This window comes from Porites lutea, chromosome 2 (assembly GCF_958299795.1).
Source record: "Porites lutea chromosome 2, jaPorLute2.1, whole genome shotgun sequence".
NCBI classification, from domain to species: Eukaryota; Metazoa; Cnidaria; class Anthozoa; order Scleractinia; family Poritidae; genus Porites; species Porites lutea.
Genome location: NC_133202.1, coordinates 41712171 through 41732107, shown reverse-complemented (window position 1 = coordinate 41732107; position 19937 = coordinate 41712171). Strand labels below are relative to the sequence as shown.

The following is a 19937-nucleotide window of genomic DNA, read 5'->3' as shown; positions in this document are numbered from 1 at the left end:
AAAATTGTTTGGCAGAATATGATTATTTGACAAATTGTTAGTATGATTATAGTATTATATGCTGTCATTGACATAAATCGTTAGCGTAATGTTGAAGTTTATAGAGGAAAATGTTACAGTTCAGAACAGAAATTTGAAGTTTTAATCTTGAAAAATCTTTTGTAAACACAATGGGATATTTATCAAACATTATTAAATGTGATTAATAACCAAGTATTTACTAGATTTCTACACTACCAATCTGGAGTACCACAGGAGGCCAGGCTCACAACCGCCTCCTCGAAGCTATCTTATTAGCCTGCGTAGCATGGCGGTGTTGGTTGGGCGCGCTAAATAATATAGGTGGGCAGTCTGGTGGGCGAGGGCAGAGAAATCGCACTCGACAAAAACGCCATGCTACGCAGGCTACTATCTCATAAGGATTTGTATGGGAGGTAAAGGTTGAAATGCTCATAAAACAGCCATTCAAACATCTCCTATCACTGTCACTGCGAAATCTTCATAGACACTTCAAAAAAAAGTGGCTTCATTTTGGAACTCGGTGTTCAACGTACAACAAAATAGTAACAGACTAGATACATAAACATCTGCAAACGACATAAAATGCTTGACTACTACATATTGGAGCGCAGTAATTATATATTGGAGGGCATGACAAAAACAAAGGAAGATAAAATGAATGACATCAACGCCCGACGAAGCCCCAAGAACGTCTGCGTGGGAGGCTAACGCTAGGGGGGGAGGGGAGGGGTGTGTGTAGAGATACTCCCTGATATAAGCCCCATAAGTATGTGCCACCCCAAAGGGAATATTTTTTGCGCCGTTTTGGTCTGGAATCGGGTATGGCTTTTGAGAAACTAAGGGAGTGTACGAACGTATTTATCGTTTAATTCCAAATGAATAAGAAAGAAAAATGCGCAAATTCGAAGTGTATTTTAAGAAATCTTTTTAGTTGGCGTTCTAATCTAACCAATGATGACATAATTTCCTAGAGGTCAAGGGCCCGTTTCTCGAAAGTCCCGATAATCAACGGGCCCGGTAAGCTGTGTCCGTTTACAAAGATCGAGGTTTCAATCGTTTTGCATCTAACATGATAAAACTATCAGTTAATGAAACGAAATGGAGTAGCCCGGACCCGCGCTCTTATTCTATATATTTCGATTTGAATATTTGATTTCGAGCCCGAAAAGTTACCGGGACTTTCGAGAAACGGGCCCCAGGCCCCAGTTGTTCAAACGGTGGGTAGAGCTATCCACTTCCCAGCTAGCAGAGGCCTCATTTCAAAGAGGTCTCTGATGCCGACTGTAAGCAAAAAACACCGAAAGTTCTCAGAGTTGTTATGTACACCGTGAGGGGCGAAAGGAAGCAGAAATTTGTTACATACAGAATGGTAGGGAAACTTCTTTATGAGTAACTTGTAACACGCTGGTGAACAATCCACGAAACAACAAATGACTATAGCTATACGCTTAATAATAAGAAATGCTAACGAGGAGTCGAGAACTACTTCTGAAATACAGTCAAATCTCTCTAAGAAAGACACCGCTGGGACTGGGACTAAGTGTTTTTAGTAAAATCCAGCTAGTGGTCTATGATCAATGCTGCGTTCTGATTGGTTGAGATACTACTAGGCTATATGTTATAGCCCACTAGTAGCGAAAAGCGCGGGTTTTTTGGCGGCAAAAAAGGATTAAAGTCTAGCTTTAACTAGCTAAAATTTTTTTTATTCTCGATATTTTTGACCAACTAGTTGGATTTTACTAAAACAATTCTTCCTCTCGCCCTTATGGCCTCTGAGTCAATAGCCCATTCGGCTGACTCAGAGCCCATTCGGGCTCGAGGAATAATTGTTAAATCGAAAGTAACAAACAATTTGTCACTTAAGAAACACGAAATGTGTCCCGCAAATGTTGCTGGGATCGCCACTATGGACGCGCCAGTCAGCTATTAGCCTCTTTGAGGTTGCGCGGGAGACCGGGCCGAGATTGTTGCCAAAGTGCATTGTGGGACTGTTGTGGGAAACGATTTTGCCTCCATGTTAAAAATTCGTTCCCCAAAACAGTCCCACAATGCCTTTTGAAACCATCTGACCAGGTCTCCCGCACAATCTCAAGGAGGCTAATTGGCCAATTTTTTCCCTGTCCCCAGTAACAGTCCCAGAAGTCTTTGGGAAAGCTAACTCGGCCCAGTTTCCCTATCGTTTTTTTTAAGTGGCCAATGACCAAAGAACAGTAGTACTGCAGGCGTCCGTCTTATAGAGACTTTTAGTGAGCTTGTTCACCCACATGTCAAAATTAAAAGGAAAAGGACCTTTCACAGAAACACCACTACTACGGCGTATAAGAGAATCCAAGCTTCTAAAGTTCTTTCCTGTACATGTCAGTTGTTCGGTGTGGAGATACGAACTTGCTTGATCCCAATAATTCCTTAACCCCTCTCCTCCGGAGAGACCTCTCTTTTGCCACGCCGAGCCGGGCTGGTTAGGTACAGGAGGGAGAGAACGATGGAAAAAGAATGATGTCCGCCGGAGCTATCTTTTGGCGAGTGTTCTTGATTACAAGTGGGAGACTCTGCGAAGGACTGAGGCTCCTACTTTACTAAAGAACATCTTGCGTCTCAAATGGAAGTCTACTTGGTGGGTGCAGGGCTTGCTTCTCCACTGTCTAGTGTCCTCAGCAGTCGAAACAAGCCAGCCGCTTCTCTTATGCGGCTGAACTCGATACAGAAAGCTTGAACTTCAATGAAAAGATCCTGTAAAATGAAAAGAACAGACAATGAATGCAACTATCACGTGAGAACAAGCTAACTCACCTTTACATTTCTTCTAGTCACTTTTCCCAGAACTCACCGGACGGAATTTCAATTCTTTGTAGTAAATTTTATTTGCTTTGACGTTTTGTTGCTTCTTTGCAGATCAATCGAAAGCGGTCATTTTTAAGCCCCTTATTTCCAGCCAAAAGATCTGCATTAAGGAACTGGCATATTATAAATGGAGCGAAGAAGCTACATTCATGCCTTAGTTAGCACATGGAAAGGATAAAAATCTGGATTGTACGATAAGAAAGTTACCGTAAGGCAGTGACCCGACAAATACATTCTTTTTCACAAAAATAGAACAACTTAATAGGGACTTTTAGTACGAATAATTGTCTGTTTTGTTGAACACGAATATTATTAACTATAAAAATGGTTCTAATATTGTAATGTTGAGGGAATGTGTCTCCAACTACAGTTGCAACAAAATGCTTAAGGAGTATTATCCCTTGCATCTTCATCAGATTCGTTAAATAAAATCTAGTGAAAAGTATGGCACTGTATGGTTGGCTCATTGTCTATGAGAGTATCCATCAAACTCCCGAGTGATGCCCATGACACACTGGGGACTAGCCTGAATAGCTGGTAGTTTTGTTTAGCGAGCGCTGTTTTCGCCCCATTCTCCTCGTGGCTTCGTGGCTTCGTGCTCGCTGTTGCCCCTGCTACAGTGATATGGGCATCCCCTTCTCATATTACCTTAGCGATTTGGGTTAGGGTTAGGGTTACAGGGGATGCCCATATCACTAGGGTTTTGGGAATGGGGGTGCCCATATCACTGTTACACCCCTCCCTATTCCGCTGGATACACAGGCCAACAGGGGAGATGATATTTAGCATAATTTACTTTAGTATTTACTAAAACAGTGGATAGTGTTTTTCGCGCGCTCTGATTGGCTACTCAATCAGTGAATATCCTGCACTATTCACTGATTCACCTCCAGTTCCTCGGAGCGAGCGACGCCAAACTCGTGTAAGTTGCAAGCAAAATGCCTTCCCGGTTTGCTGCCGTAAACAAACAAAGAAATTTCACAACTAATCAAGCAAGCTGTTTCCGAAATACACGAAGAAGGTGACTAAGTTCGGATTGGAAGTTTTAACAGGTAAAGCTTTGTCTTTTTGACACGAAGTTATCGATAAAACCGGTGAAAAAGTTTTTTGTTTACAAATGCAAATGAAGCTTAAGTCTTGCTTACTTTATTTAGTTGAGTTGTTCATAAATAAGCTTAAAACTAAATTTAATAATCTTTTTTTATAGAATGATTTTAAATACAAAAAGAATTCAAAACTCCTTTTGAAGAAATTTCCCCGCAAGAGCTAAACAAATGCCTTTAAAAGTTTTAGTTGCCGGCAAGAAAAAGCGACGGCCGCGGCCGCCCGGTCATTACGCGCCAAAATTGTAATCGTTTGCAACAGTATTTGAGTTAAAATCGTCCTTTTTGTGCTCAATTATCTCACTGTTTTAGTATATACTAAAACAATTATTCACCTCAGTGTCGGTGGCTAGTCGTGGATATTTACCTCACTGCTTCGCAGTTCGGTTAATATCCAGGACTAGCCACCTCCACTTCGGTGAATAATTGTTATATATTTTCACAGTACCGATAAAACACCTTCTTTACCCTTAACAAATTTTGCATAAGCATTGTCTTCAATTTCCCTTGGGACGACTGTAATACCCCGGAGGCATTGAAAAATGGCTATGCAAGATTTTGGAGGATAAACAAGGTGTAGTATGGGCAAAGTGAAAGTGGTGAATGGTTATTCGTTAGGGTCTCTCATTCAGTACACAGGGGAAGAAAAAACCCTTGTTTTGAAGCGTGAAACATACCTTGACATCAATAATCTTGTTACGAATAAGAGACTGAAGGAAAACGCAGACCTGAAATAAACGAATACAAATAATATAGACTGAGGAACAGAATCTTTGGCAGTTTGTTCAACTGTATAACCTGAAGTCTCAGACATTTATCCATAGAACGCTGTTTTTCTACTTCTGGCCCGCCTCCTCCCAATGTTGTTTATCGCAGTTATCTCACCAAATCTGGCAGACCAACATTGGGAGAGTAAGAAGAAGGTAAAGTGTCGCAACAATTTTGACTGAGACTGTGGGTAACTGTGGCTCAATAAAACAGGCTAATGTCGCATGCAGATGACTGCAAATATGTTGACTTACCAGTCGGACAAGCCTGTTCTGCATGTATTTATCTTTTATATTTTCACAAGTCGAGATACAGTTTGAAATGTACAGGTGAACAAACTCTTGGGGAAGATCTACGGCCTGAAAGAGAAAAAAAAAAGGTTTTATTCTGCTGTATGGATTAGAACCAGTATGTGGAGGCTGCGTAGCCGAGCGGTTAGAACGCTGGACCTGTAATTCGGAAGCCCCGAGTTCAAGTCCCGCCCCGGACGCTAACAACTTCGAGCTGGATTCGTTCTTGGCAGTCCCCAGTTCAAATCCTCGGCCATGCTTGTACAATAGCCAACTGGTTCGCCTCCTACTAGTTGAGGTTTATCTTTGTTGTGTTCTATTTTAATTATTTTTTTTATTGTCCCTAAAAAGACCCATAGGGGGAGAGGATAATTGTATTATATTTTAATTATTTTTTCAATTATTCCTACTCGTGTGCAATAAAGGAACAAGGAGAAGTCTGCACGCAGGGTTATTTAGCAAATACAGAATTACAGTGTGACTACTCGAAAAGATACTCAAGGTTTTTTTGCAGACGGACTAATGACATTCATGAATTTGAGGGTTGTTTCCTGAGAGATCAGGTAACTTCAAACGGTTTCAAAGTTTTCAACGGTTGCATTCCTGAACCTTGAATTTTATTGGTTTGCTTGCAAAAAAGCTTGAGAATCTTTTGTTTTCAAAACACATTGTTATTGGATACTCTTCTTCCAAGTGCCCCAGTTCGAATAGTCGCACTGTAATTAGACACCTCTCTTAAACTACCTGACCAAAAATGCTATTTACAGTAATACATGTATATCGTCTCAAGAAGGTATGAAATGCCCTGTCGACAATTATGCAAATAACAAAACGACTTTCACTTACCGTAGTCAGTCGATTAACTACTTCCATAGAATGCAGCGACATTTCCATGTTTACTAAGACTGAAAAATATCTAAAAACAAAAAGGCACAATGCCGAGAAAACGGATCAGAAGAGTTTTTTTTTCTGGAATTTTGAACACCTTGAGGTAAAACGTAGTTTGGGGTAAAAGAAATACTCTTCGCTACAGAGTAAGTAACCTTTTATCTTCTTCACACTGACCTAACCATAAGTAGAGCATAGGTTCACGTAGCTTACAATGAGACCTTTCTTTCTAAGAGCTCAAGAGACAGTATCAATGTAGTGCACTGGTACAGCGGATGTACGCGTAAAACATCCGGGTAACAGGAGTGAGTGTAAGGGCACGAAGGAGGAGACAGCAAGACTAGTGGTTTTGTAATAGAAGCATATATATGCTTCTGGTTCTGCCTCGTACCCAGACGTCTCTCCCTCACTGAAAACGTGCGCGCAAAAGAAGGCGGCACGGAGACAACGGGTGAGACGTCTTCACCTCTCATTTTTCTCATTCCCACGGGTCCCTTGCGTTTCATCACCAGTCACTCGCGTGTCTCTCGCGTTTCGCGCTCGTCTCTGTGAAGAAAAGGACTAAAACGCCTGAGGAAGCGCAGCTTTTTGGACGTTTGCTCATTAACGCCTTCATTTCAACCTTTATGACTAGTGTGTCTTGGAGACATATCGGACATTCTCCCAATATCGAAATAACAAAGAGGCGAAAATTAACGAGGCGGTTCTATATATTTTACCAAAACAACCTACAGTATACAATAAGGACCTACCACTCGTGTGACTTTCGTTCGGTTCTTTTATTGACACGTGTAAAAAATTACGTGACAGCGGAATCCATGCATCTTTAGCGGCAGAGCCGCCACGCGAAGCGAGGGAGTTTTGGGGCCTGCCAAAACTACAAACTACAGCTCTGGCGCGCTACTTCCGCCAGCTACACAGGCTAAGAACTGCACAGTGAAGGAACTGCAAAAAAATACCACTCACTCTGTAATTTGATTCGACTGCATTAACTTCAACAAGACTTCAATGGCAATCAATGGATTGTTCTCCACAAGATCAGGGAGCTATTGAGAGAATAATGGTAATAAGAGATACAAGGTTACTAAAAATCGTTAAATACAAAGTTCACGTGGAAAAAAAATCAATCAAATACGTATATGCATGCGGCACAAATTATTAATAAGACAAAAATTTCCGTGCAGAAAGGAGCATTCTTAACAATTGCAAGAACAAATTACCGCTAACGAAGAATTAAAAACCTTAAATAAGTGTGAGAAAAGTCATCTGTATCATTGTTTTGTTTGTTTTTTTGTTTGTTTTCTGCTGTTTTTATGCCGTGGAGTTCACGTACCTTGCTAGGAGTAAGTCCTACGTGATACACCAGTTTAGGGTCTTTTTCAAGTTCACTTAAAACTTGCTGGAAACAAAAACAACAAAATTAGTAAGCCAACACAAGACCCATGTAAAGAATACATGCACTGTACACTAAAGGAAAAGTAAGAAAAGCATTACAGCAAAGAGTACTTAAATGTACCCTTCCATGCACAGGTTCATAGTTGCAGAATATGACCATTGTACAATGGAACCTTGATATAACAAACCTCCATACCACAAACACCTTAGTAAACAATTTTGAATACATATTATACAGAACATAGTGGAATACATGGACATTTGGGGATATCCATTTGAACACAAAAAGATACATTCCACAAGTATAGATAGGATTAGCCTGTTCACAGACCCTCTATATTCTCTTGAAAGTCCGTCGAGCGCGCGTGATGTTTTCGAAAAGAACGAAAAGACAAATAAAAACAGGCTAGGCCTGATCTCAGGTTACTTTCGCGAGGGTGTATCTACTTTGCGAACCACAAACGAAGAACCCAACAAAAAACTGCATGCTGCGCAGACTAACATAGGATGTTTCTTTGAAAGAAACTAGTCACTTTCGGGCGACTTGACTGTAAACCGATTTTTCTTTATTAGATGTTCTTTCACTGCTTTTACAGTAGTGTTGGTTAACAGGAGACAAGTACAGTAGAAACAGTCAATGGTATATTTTACATTATGTTTATCTATGATGATCACAGCCGTGACACTTCTCAACACTGAGACCCCTAATTCCCGTGTGCTACTTGGCACAAAGAAGTAGCCTAACGCTAAGGTTTACGGTCATCTCGCCACCAACGAAATGGCCACCAATAAGTCGACTCGTCACCAACGAATAACTCTGAAATAATTGCCACAGTTTAATACCTAGGATTACTTTCCTAAGATTTTTACTTTTTCATCAAGGTTATTCGAATTTAAAGTCGACCCAAATACAAATCTGTCGATCCTAATTGACGATCCTTGCGTCGGACGTTTTATGCTCTTGGTAATGCAAACAGCAATAACACAAGTATAGGTTCGGTGAATGTAAACTTCGGCATTTGAGAGATTTAAAACGCTGGCAGAAACGTTTCACAACCACTGGTCATTTCTTTGAAATATAAAAATATAGTAACGGTTAAGAAATTTCCGTTCATGAATCACAGATCAAAACGACGGTTAGTGGCGACTTCATCGGTGGCGAGATAGTTTGGTGGCGAGGTGACCAGATACCAAGGCTAAAGGTCAAGCGTGGCATGCTTTTTTAACAACAACAACAAAAAACAAGAATTCTTATCACCTGTTGTTGTTGTAAGACCAAGGGAGCCTTAAAAGCTTTGTTCATTAACCTACGAACTTCTGCACCTATAAATACAATGAGAATAAAACACAAATTGCTTGAAAAAAGCTTCCTGAAAGAGCTATAATGCATTATTTACATGTAAACTGTACTCAGGTTTGCACCACAAAAAACAAAGGGGAGATCTCCTTAGAAAAGCTGTAACAAGCTTGCAGATATTTTCTTGCTTCTAGACATGTTTTGCAATCTTAAACTACTGTAAGAAAGATATGAGTAGCGAAATAAATAAATAACAACACTAAAATAGAGCCACAACGTAAAGCAAGTTACACGAAATGCAATTAATAGATTTTAATAAATTATGCAGAATTTTGGGGGGGCAAATATGGTGCATTAATGATTATGGGAGATGTGCAAGTGGCGTATGGGCACTAAGAAATGACTTGGCACAGAGTTGACCTAAAACAGTAATAACCACGTGACACTACCCCTTTAACAGCCAGGGCCCAGTTGTTCGAAGGCCGATTAGCACTTAACCCGGGGTTGAATTTACCCTGGTTTCTTTATCTTGTATTCAAAAGCATTTTCTCGGATAATTTTCTCTGTTATTTTTAGAGCTTCCAATCATCAACTTGTAGACAAAAAGAATTAAAACTGAAATGCTTTTCAAGCTTTCAAATCTGAATTCAAATCTTGCACTAACCCTGGGTTATCTTAACCCAGCCTCGCACAACTCGGCCCAGCTTGATAGCATCAAGTCTACTTACCAGCACTGTTTGTAACACACATTGTACTGTCCCACTCAACTGTATGCACTTCACTGGTTGGATTCATCCACACGAGCTACAAACAAAACAAACACAACAGGATTGAAAAAAAGCACATCTGGAACACTCTCATTAACCACGGCTGTCAGTACACTGTCTTAATATTTTGACTATTGTCCTTGACAATGTATCATGTGGTAATTGTAGGTATTGTACCCTGTTCAAATAATGACAGACTTCGGCGGGTTAAGCCTTGAAGCCCCAATATACATGTACAAACTGATCTCTATACATTTCCTTAAAGAATGAGTTAAGAGAATTTTATAAAAGATTAAAGCATTTTCTCTTAGGTGATCATTTTATTAATTCTCATAACCTAATCTCTTGACATTGTATGGATATTGTTAGGAGAAAATTGATGTTGGTCACTATTGGGACTTAAAGGGTTAACGCAGTAGCAATAATAGCCTAATATCGTAAAATTCTGAAAATAAGCTTCTCCATGTATAAGCCCCACAAACTTGTAACGCAAAAAACCGTCAGTTAAATCGCCCCTCCAAATATGCCCCCCAGGGGCTTATACTTGGAAACTGCCCACAAATATTAAGTAAAACAAAGCAAAAACAGTAAATTTCCTTCCAACTGTATGGCTAGCCCAATCGATTTAGAAAGGCAAATTTCCCTCCAAAGATAAGACCCTCTGAATATAAGCCCCTCCAAAAATAAGCCCCTCTAAAAGGGCCTTTGAAAAATATAAGCCCCAGGGCTTATTTTCGGAATTTTACGGTATGCGTGATTTTGGTTAGCCATTTAATAAAGTTTTCTGCCTTCTACTAAACAAATTTCACTTTCTTGACTTTTTGCTGCAATCATTGTACCTACTATTCTTCCCCTTTCAGGGCCGTAGCCAGGAAGAAACTACAACCGAGGCGAACACACGGTCCGTTGTACGAAATCAGCCGTATGAAATCTTCTAATATTATCAGTCTGATTAAAAAAATAAAAATCGACAGTATTTGGTAAAATTTTACCGAGGCGAGTGCCTCGGTTCGCCTCATACTGGCTACGGCGGTGCCTTTGTTTGCTCTAGTCTTAATATCAATACAACATTGTGTTCCCTGTTTTTTTCTGAGAGACACCTGGATAAAACAGAAAGCATAGCATGTGCCCCTGGTGTTCAAAGTAGACAAAATTATAGTAGTTGCTAAACAATACGTATCTACGAGTCGCAACTGTTCATCAGCAGGATGCCTAAAATATGTGCAATTCCACAATTGGTTTCGGCTCCATTAAATCCTCTACCAATATTATTGCAGAACACTTTAGGAGGAGCCACCCACCATGTGAGCACAGTCACGGGCAACAGATATAAAGTGAGGAAAATAACGCAAAGTAAAATTAAGATGTTAATTAATGAACTAAATGTACACGTCAATTAAATAAATAAATAATGTGCGCACTGAAAATAAAATTGTACGTGCACACGTACCGAGATACAACTGAAATACAACACTAAGCAATAAATAAGTAATATAAGCACTGTATCTAACAGCACTCTTCGCAACACATTTCACACCCAGTGATTTTGTTACAAAAAGTTTTGGTGAGTCCTGCAACTCATCTGTGAAAAATCATGAGTCCCAGTTAAAAAAGCAAGTCCAAAATTGAAAATGCTTGCGACATTATGTGACCAGAAGTTAATCTGAAGACAGACTCCAAAACTCTATATTACAGTGTACTGTAATTAAATTATAGTCCTTCTATTTTCAAGCACAACAAAGGTTAAAAGAAATATACAACGTTAAACAACAGCCATAATAACAGCGACAGAAATTACAGGAACAGGATACTTCTACAAATACACATGTTCAGATCGATTGATCTTTGCATCCTATGGGATGCATGCCAGGAATTATTTTGCATCTTTGGGGATTTTTATGCATCAGGGATGCAGGATGTAGAGGTAGCAAAAACACTGCACACCATGTAACTTAGTCTGTTAGTAGCGTATTAAACCGTGTAAAAGAGGAGGTTACGGGTTGAAATCCCAGCTGAACCAATACTCAAGGCATTAAAGGAGTTATGCCATGTAATTTAGCCAAACTGAGCCATGAAGGACAGGCCACCAAATTGACAGAGATATATAACTGTGATGGAACACTTAAATTCTGGAGACCCTGACACGATTTGAAGTCATGACCTCTAAGACACAAAATGGCAATCTATCCAACTGAGCTATGGAGAGACTCATGAAAAGCAAGGCCATATACTGTAAGTACATGTACAAAACAAAAGAAAGCGTTTACATAAGAAAAGAGTTTTAACTCCCACAGGATTTGTTTGGAACACCAACATGGCTGCCGTAACGTCATGTGAAAATGCTCTGTATTCTGTGAGAAAATGAAGCAATGACAAGAGTGCACCGTCTGGTGATAAATAAACAAAGATGGAATACTGCTGAAGAATCAATACCGTTTTTAGTCCCGTAATCTAATTGTAATCTTCATTACATCATCCTCATTCACTACTGAGCTAAATATTTACCATCTTTCTTGATTTATCACAGTGGAACCACTAAGGAGATAAGCCGTATCATGCTTAATCTATCTCAGTTTAGATTCACTAGATGCACTAATCTTACAATCATGAATTTATCCAAAGAATTTTTACCTCGTCATCACAGGAGTAGAGAGGTGGTGGGACCCTGACAAACACTGGCCTGAGGTTTAACTCAGAGGGGGGATTACGCCCTAAAATAAAAATAACAAACATAATCAATATTTGAATTTTTATAAATTATTCTCTTGATTAAAAATAATTTTCTGCTTTGGTCGTGACAATAATTCTTGGAAAGGAAAATCATTTACTTATCACCCAACCAAAGAATCAGAACAAAAAGGAACCTTGTGCAGTACCGAAGTTCAAAATGAACTGACAGGTGGGAAGCGGGGATATATTAGGGGGGATCATTACATTGTATAATTTTTTTTTGAAAGAAACTTGTAAAGTTTTCTTGAAGCGAAAGGGATGTGTTTTGTGTTCTCTGCAAGCATTACTATTACAGCTGTAAATATGTACATGCATAATTCTGCATTGGTTGAATAAACATGAAGAAGCAGCAAAAGACTGTTACAGAGAAAATAATTAACATTGAATGGGTATTTTTGTCTTGCTGACAAGGACAATGAAAAATAACTTTGCAATGATGTTTTTGTGAATGGTGAATATCACTTACGGAGGAAATGAAAAATTGGTGAAAGCTCTTGCCTCTCCCCAATTGGCCCAGGGTTTGATTCACTTTAATTAGTAAAGAGCATGACCTTGTATGACCTTGAAATAAAAATGGGCGAACAAAACAGAAATGACAAACAAACGGAAATAGAGCTATTCATTGGTTTATTGAACGGATACAAATGCATGTGGCTTTTGGTTGGTTAAGTGAATGCTCGGGTGAAAAAAACTTCATGCCCGAGAACTTTCTAGAAATCAACCAATACTTCACTTTCACATCATACTGCAACATGATTGGCCAATCAAACAATGCCTTCTCCATATTAGGGTTTTCTTTGGCGGAAAAACGAAGAGTCCATGTTTTGATCTTTTCATCCATTGGCTGATAAAATACATGTAAATAACGAACACTTTTGAAACCATTTTTCAAGGTTATACAAAAATCGTTCTAATAATGCATGTACGTGTATTTAGGTTTGTTGTTGGTTTATTTCCCCTACTACTGGTCATAGGTACTTCTTTACTCTCCACTGGTCTCTACTGTCTTTCTGTCAAAAAACCATCAATGATGCTGTGCTCTAGTTGTGCCTAGTTGCTAATTAAATGATGACTTATTTTGGTTCTTGAGCAACAAGGAAGTCTTAGAGCTCTTTTTTTATTTCATAGGTCTTACTGCACAGCCCTGATAAATCCAAAAATTCTTATTTGATATTGAACCAAAAGTGAGTAAGGATTAGAGCTTTCACAGTGATACAAAGTCCATAGTACAAGTTAAAAAAAGAAAATAATGGTTCCAAATACAGCATCTGCCAAGATAAACACTAGTAAGTACAGAAAAGATGATTGACTTAAACAGAATCAACATTAATACAATGTTTAGTCTACATGATAGGAAGTTATTATTTTAGTTACCTGAGAGTTTTTCAAAGCACTGATCAAAGCAGCTGTCAGTCATATTTAAGGAAGTACATGTATCAAATTTACCTGTTACAAGAGTCTCTGTTATCTGTGATGCAGCAGTTGAATCAAATCCTGAGCTGTGAGGTAGAACATTGTGTTAACGATTTTCCTTTCTGTCAGGCATTTGAAAAAAAAAACAATCGAAAGAAAACACTATACGCACACTATTCTAGTTTCTTTTACTGTACACATGTCTTCTTCCCTTTTTCAAGTCAATTAACAACTTTTCAGCACACATTTTAGCTATATGTCCTAAATAATCTTTGCAAGGAGATTCTCACTTCGCAAGTGCTGCAATTTTTGTCTCCAATCATCTTCAAAACTAGCCTGCATTTGAGCCATATCCTCAAGTCAAAAACCCCAACAACTAACGTCAAAGAATGTACTATACATGAATAGTGCATGACATAAGAGAATTTAAATGTAACCTACAAAATAATATAATTTTTATACATGTACAGTTAAAATGCTATCACATCCAAAACACAAGTTAAATGTACATGTAGCCCAATGCCCTTCACATGTACATTATTGATAAAAGTCACCTCAGGAAATCTATGGTAAGAATTATTGTACACTATTATGTACCTTACATCCGGATCAGGATCACCCAATACAGCAGGTAGTCCACAGCAACTCAAGTCTGGCAACTGTGAGTTCTTTTCAGTCAGAGCCAACTGCAAAGAACTTAGGTCTATATTCTGGAATATAGAATGATTGAACACAACAGTAAAGCTGTAGTTTGACAGACAATAGCCACTTCATTTGAGTTGGTTATTGAGGACAAATAAGTGACTTCAAAGATGAGGAAGAACACCAGTATGTATCAGACCCACGAGTTCCACACAAAAAGCAAAATCTAACTGGAATAGAATGTCCAAAATGTAATTGCCGGTACTAAAAATGACAACGGTGTTTCATTTTTGGACGTCATTCCACCTGAGTTCTCAAATTAAAGCAAGAATTTTAAATACCACAAGAAAAGACCGAGCATGAAAACTTGTTCGCACAAAATTACATACCTTTTGTTTATGTTATGCAGGGACACAAGGTCATCAGTTTTACCATTGTCAAGTGCTACTATCAGAGTAGCTCGATCTATTGAGCGAATATCTTTGACTAAGGTACTATTGCTTTTTGCAATTGTTATAAAATACACGTATATTGCTCATCTGTAAAAATTCAAGCCCCACATTGTAATACAGTAAGTTGTCAGCCGGCACCTGACAGTCATCCAAGCCAAAATACACACTCTGTTATTATAGGTCAAAATTAAATTTAGGTTGAAATTTTTTTTACCTAGGCTGATTCTCAATTTCTTTTGTCTCCTAGCCATAATATTATTCATGAGTTGTGGTAACGAGACTAAAGAAATTGAGAATTAACCTACATTAGGATAAAAAATTTTAACCTGAATTTAATTTTGACCTGTAAAAAATACAGCTCAGAATATCACAAATTATAACAATAATTGCTGTACCTGAGAGATTTCTCTAAAAACTAATGACAAGTTGACTAACAGCCTATCAAAGAAGCTCTTTTGTACTGTATCTTAACAATGACTACCTGTTAGGTTTCTAATAGAATATGTGTATTTTGAGTTTATTGTCTTGAGGAGGTCTAAGGGTTTGCAGTGGTTTGTTTCATTTTTGGTGCATCTAATCTTGTAGAATTTCCTATTACTAGCAGGACATTTGAAACTGTTTACTAATTATTGTTGAAAAGTTTAACATTTTGAGCTCTACTTTTACGATCGTTTAACAATCTTATTCAAAGAGCGTTAATGTTCTTAGCTACCCCCCCCTTTTTGTACAACCTTTTTAACATTTTGGTTGATTTGTTTAATGCCCTAACCCAATCATTTAATATTTTTAGTTGTCCATTTAAACGGAATGGGAATATTTTTAAACGCTTTTGGTAACCATTTACACCCGTTTCCAATCTGTTTTTTCTGCCTGTTAAACAGAAAACTGTTAGTGTCCATTTTCGCTTTTCAGATCAAATTTTAATATTTTTTCCTGCTTACCTGTCCTCCACCAGGAAAGTCCATCACTAACACTTGTCGAGGTGTTTTCTTTAAAAGCTAAACAAAAACCAAGAAAATAATTAACAATGAAAAATGGGTTTAAAAATATCAAAGTTATGAAACTGTACACTTATTTGCACAGGGTCCAAAGGAGTTTCGTGTGAATAAATGAATTACTTATTTAAAGTCTCACCTTGAAAAATGTCTATACCTGTTGCTTAGCACCATTAATTAGCCCAATGGGATCTTTATGAATCTACAGTAAACAATTTCTTTGCTTCTTATCTGGCCCAGATCGACTTTGTTGTTTGCCATTTTGAAAATCAATAACCGCAAGCCATATCCTCGCTGGCGCACGGCACGTCGCCCGAAGGGCGACCAAAGCACGAAGTGCCGAGTAAAAAAGGGACAAGGGAGGAAACTTGTACCACGTGACTTCATTCACTGTGAACCGCATCACTAGGGGACGGAAGTGAATGAATTCCATTTGAGTTTCAGGGATTCGAAAATCACCCCCAAATTTGTTTCCTCCCTTTCTGTATTTTATATTGTAAGCCGATCTTCCGAGCCCTCAGTCTCTAGGTTTGCAGTCTACAGAATGTGTAACAAAACTGTAACATGATCAAAATAACACATTTTTTAGAGGTTTTCAACAGCTTTTGATGTTCTAATGACAAACACGTCTCCTCTGGACCCTGTGTTATTTGCTGCTTTTGAATTCCGATATAACACTTACATCTCTTGATGGTGTTGTGATCAGTAGATACAGAAAAGACTTCTCAGCTTGGCTTAGTGCAGGAAGAGACTCGAGCCCACACACTCTGCTTTCCTCATTGTTTGAACTCTACGTTAAAAAATGGCATTGAAGGTTAAAAATGGACACTGATGATCTTAGTTTTAAAATGATGATAAATGTTATCTTACACTACTGTGTTTTCAATTCAACTTTCCCTCAGCTCATTCATTTATTCTATTAAACACATGTACTTTCGTATCAATTGATATAGCCAAGAGAAAAGAGGAGACAAGAGAGCATCTTAACATTGATTGTAGTGTTTATAACATACACATATTTAGTACATGGTAGAAAACAAAATCATAAAAATAATTATGTACATCTGTTAAGTTTAAATCTTTCAGTTAAGATAATAACAACTGAAAACAAAAGGCACTCAGGAACAAGTTTTACAAGAATGTACCTTTTATTTTAGCCAAGGAAAAACTGAAGAAATAAGCAACTATTGTTTGCTGCTTCTGTACACCATGCATTGTTTGCCTGTTCTTGTATTTCTTTTCTTTTTGTAATAATTACATGTATTTGTAATTTTTATCGCACCGTAACAGTCCCTTATTTGCAATGTGACAGGATGATCAAAGGATTTTTTTGTATTTGAAATTTTTGATTCCGGGATTTTTTGGGGTTGGAAAATTTGGCAAGTATTATTTGGTGTGGCTTGATTTAAGTAGGGATTTTTTGGGGGTATTCAAAACAATCTCAAGATTTGTGGTTACAGTGTAGTGCCTGCGTGTTCTGGCCACGTAGTTCTGCGAATAAAGTACAACCAAACTTGTTTTGTGGCTGTTTTTGTGTTATCACTGTTAATGCTTTCTGGAAATTTTTAAGGCTTGGAAATTTGGCATGGGATTTTTGTAGGTTAATTTTTGGTCCAAGGAATTTTTTGGGTTTTGTTGGAAGCCCAACGGATTTTTGGGGTTTTGATTTTTGCCCCATTTAATCATCCCTGTCACTTGAAATCAAGAGTACCCCTCCTGGAGCAACATGCAGCAACCAAATAAGAAGGAAGACTCACCAAAACATGTACAAACACTGATGCAAATGGATTGTTAGCAACAGGCTCAGATTTATACATTTCATATAACAAAAACAGAACCACAATTCTCTGGCTGGTTGAAGGTAATAAGTCAGGCTGTTGTAACAGCATTAACTGGAAATAATCACAACAAGAAATATTAGGAGCATTGGTACACCAACTACAGTATCAACAGGGTTCAAAGAACATCAGTTTTACAGCTTGCCACTCAGACAAACTGTAGACATGTGCTATCCCAGGAGACATTTTATATAGCCCAAAATAAAATCTTGATGAGCAGAATAATTATTGATTAAAAATCTCCGGTAATTGGAATTCCCCCCAAAAAACTTCACTTGCCCGTAAGAGAGGTTTAAGAAAAGAATTCACTCTAGCCCAATAGCAAATCCACTAAAATTTTTAAACTTAGGTTGATTCTCAATTTACTTTGTCTCCTACGTGTAGCCCTACTTCATGAATAATTAGGGCTATGAAACAAAGGAAAGTGAGAACCAACCTACACTTAGGTTAAAAAATTTTAACCTGAATTTAACTTTGACTGGTAACATGTATTCATGTACGTACGTCATTATTTTAAGCCACTAGCAGTGACAAGTGTTTTACTTATGTGTATACCTCACTTTTTAAGCGAAAAAGTCAAATGAGTGTTCCTCGTATCAAGTTTTATACTAAAAATGCTCTTTACACATTAACATTATTAGATGTATTTTTATGACGTGGAACAGTCTGACCACATGAATAATATGAAGTTGAGATGGAACGATCTGATTTACAGTCATTTATTCTGACACAAAGTCCTTTCAATACAAGTCGTTTTGATACAAATTTATTTACTTGAATTGTAAATAGTTTCACACACTTGGCTTAAAGAACAGAGAATATTCACCCAAAATGTTTTTCTTGTTCACACACAAACTATACAAATTATTATTGTACTGGTCAAAAATTTCTGTGCAATTTAACCACTTGACTTTGAATTGAAATGAATTGTATCAAAACAACTTTGTATCGAAACGACTGGTTTCAACCAAACTGATCATGGAACACAGTGACTGTAAACGAGTCCTGTTACTTGGACCTTAGCCCTGATACTAAGGCCATCCCCTTTTTTTTCGTTTAGCATTGAATGCGTTTCCTGATGTTTAGTAGGTCGGTTGGTTGGATTGAAAAAAAAAAACCTAAATAAAGAAAAAATGACAAGAAGTCTCAGAACAGGAGGACGTTAAAAGTTAACATTCACATATTTGGATTAACAAAATGCCCAATATACTATAAAAAATATTGCTGTTTTTGATCCTGTTTTTCTCTATGCTGTTACTACGCTCATTTTTCAGATTAAAAGAATTATTTCACGTGAAAAATGGTTTAACTACGTCGTTACATTTTTATGTTTTTCTCTTTTAAAAATGCCAAAAATTTGGGTCGGTTGGACGACGCTAAACGGGAAAAAAAGAGGATGACCTCAATTGCATATAACATACTTAGTATCATACCATTGCACAGCCAATTTGAAAATGTTCATTTTTGTTAAAACGTTGGTGTAAAGAATTAGCAATAGCTTCAAAAGATGAAACAGCCAGAGAATCTTCTGCAAGGATGCTAAAAGAAAAGAGACACAACGCAATTATCTTAGACGTAAACTGGAACGAACAATTAGGATACAGCAGTAAAAGTTTTATAAACGACGAGAGCAATGCAAATGCTCGTTAGCGCTTTTAACAGTGCTAATACTAGTAGTATGTAACACATGTCTCACATATGAACCAATTTACAGACATTTTACCAACAGCTGTTTGGGTGTTACATTTACTATCCTTTCGATTACCTTCTTACAGCTCCTACTTGTTGCTATGTAATTTAAAGATCGAGTCGAAAAAGTTCGATTTTCCAGCGTCGAGTATTCACGAGGAAAGCAACAAATGACAAATGACTTACCTTAATAAGGAAGAAAGTTCTTTTGGAGACAGATTCATATTAAAATACGTATAGTCAGGCAGAGATGCTCCTGCAAATTACGAGAAATCAATCGGCCATCTTGGTCCCAATAATGGAGCATGCGCTGCAATGTGTTACTGACCAACAGAATCGCGGATTTTCGCCCCAATTTGCTTGAGGGTGACCGTTCCATTCAGGTACAATTTTCGAATCTTACTGATCTAATAAATTCCCTACCATTTTCCGAAGTTTAATTTCTCACATTTTACTCCCCATGTTAGTTTAATTTTCGTAGAAAAAGGAAACCTAAAATTTTCGGATTCATGTGACGGAAAGAGGAATAGACCTTGTCACGGTTTTCGACGCCATCTTAACGAGTAGGCAAACGTGTGAGAAGTTACAGTGTTTGTATGAGAATCTAATGTCGAATAATTTCCATAAAACGGCTGTTCTGAAAAAAATATAAATTGTAAACTAAAGCTACAAAGCAAAAGGATTGTGCTAAAAAACGCTTGCTTTATATTTTCCATATATTTGTCTGTAATTTTTCCCGGGACTTTCTCTGACAGACAAATGTATAAAAATTTAAAAACGTTGTTTTAGGTCTTCTAGTGCATGGAAC

The 19937-nt window shown here is 37.8% G+C and overlaps 1 protein-coding gene across 1 annotated transcript; it reads right to left on the bottom strand.

The window, feature by feature from the left end:
- Positions 1–119: 119 nt before the first annotated feature.
- Positions 120–19426, bottom strand: LOC140928649 (CCR4-NOT transcription complex subunit 11-like). The gene is made up of 16 exons (XM_073378428.1): positions 19316–19426; positions 18874–18979; positions 17360–17494; positions 16285–16392; positions 15549–15605; positions 14111–14223; positions 13547–13599; positions 12002–12081; positions 9332–9407; positions 8565–8629; positions 7245–7310; positions 6878–6957; positions 5870–5939; positions 4988–5092; positions 4643–4693; positions 120–2751 (listed from the first exon to the last, which is right to left on the bottom strand). Exons 1-16 carry the CDS (start codon positions 19351–19353, stop codon positions 2629–2631), a joined length of 1326 nt encoding a protein of 441 aa, XP_073234529.1. The 5' UTR covers positions 19354–19426; the 3' UTR covers positions 120–2628.
- Between the last annotated feature and the right edge of the window lie 511 nt (positions 19427–19937).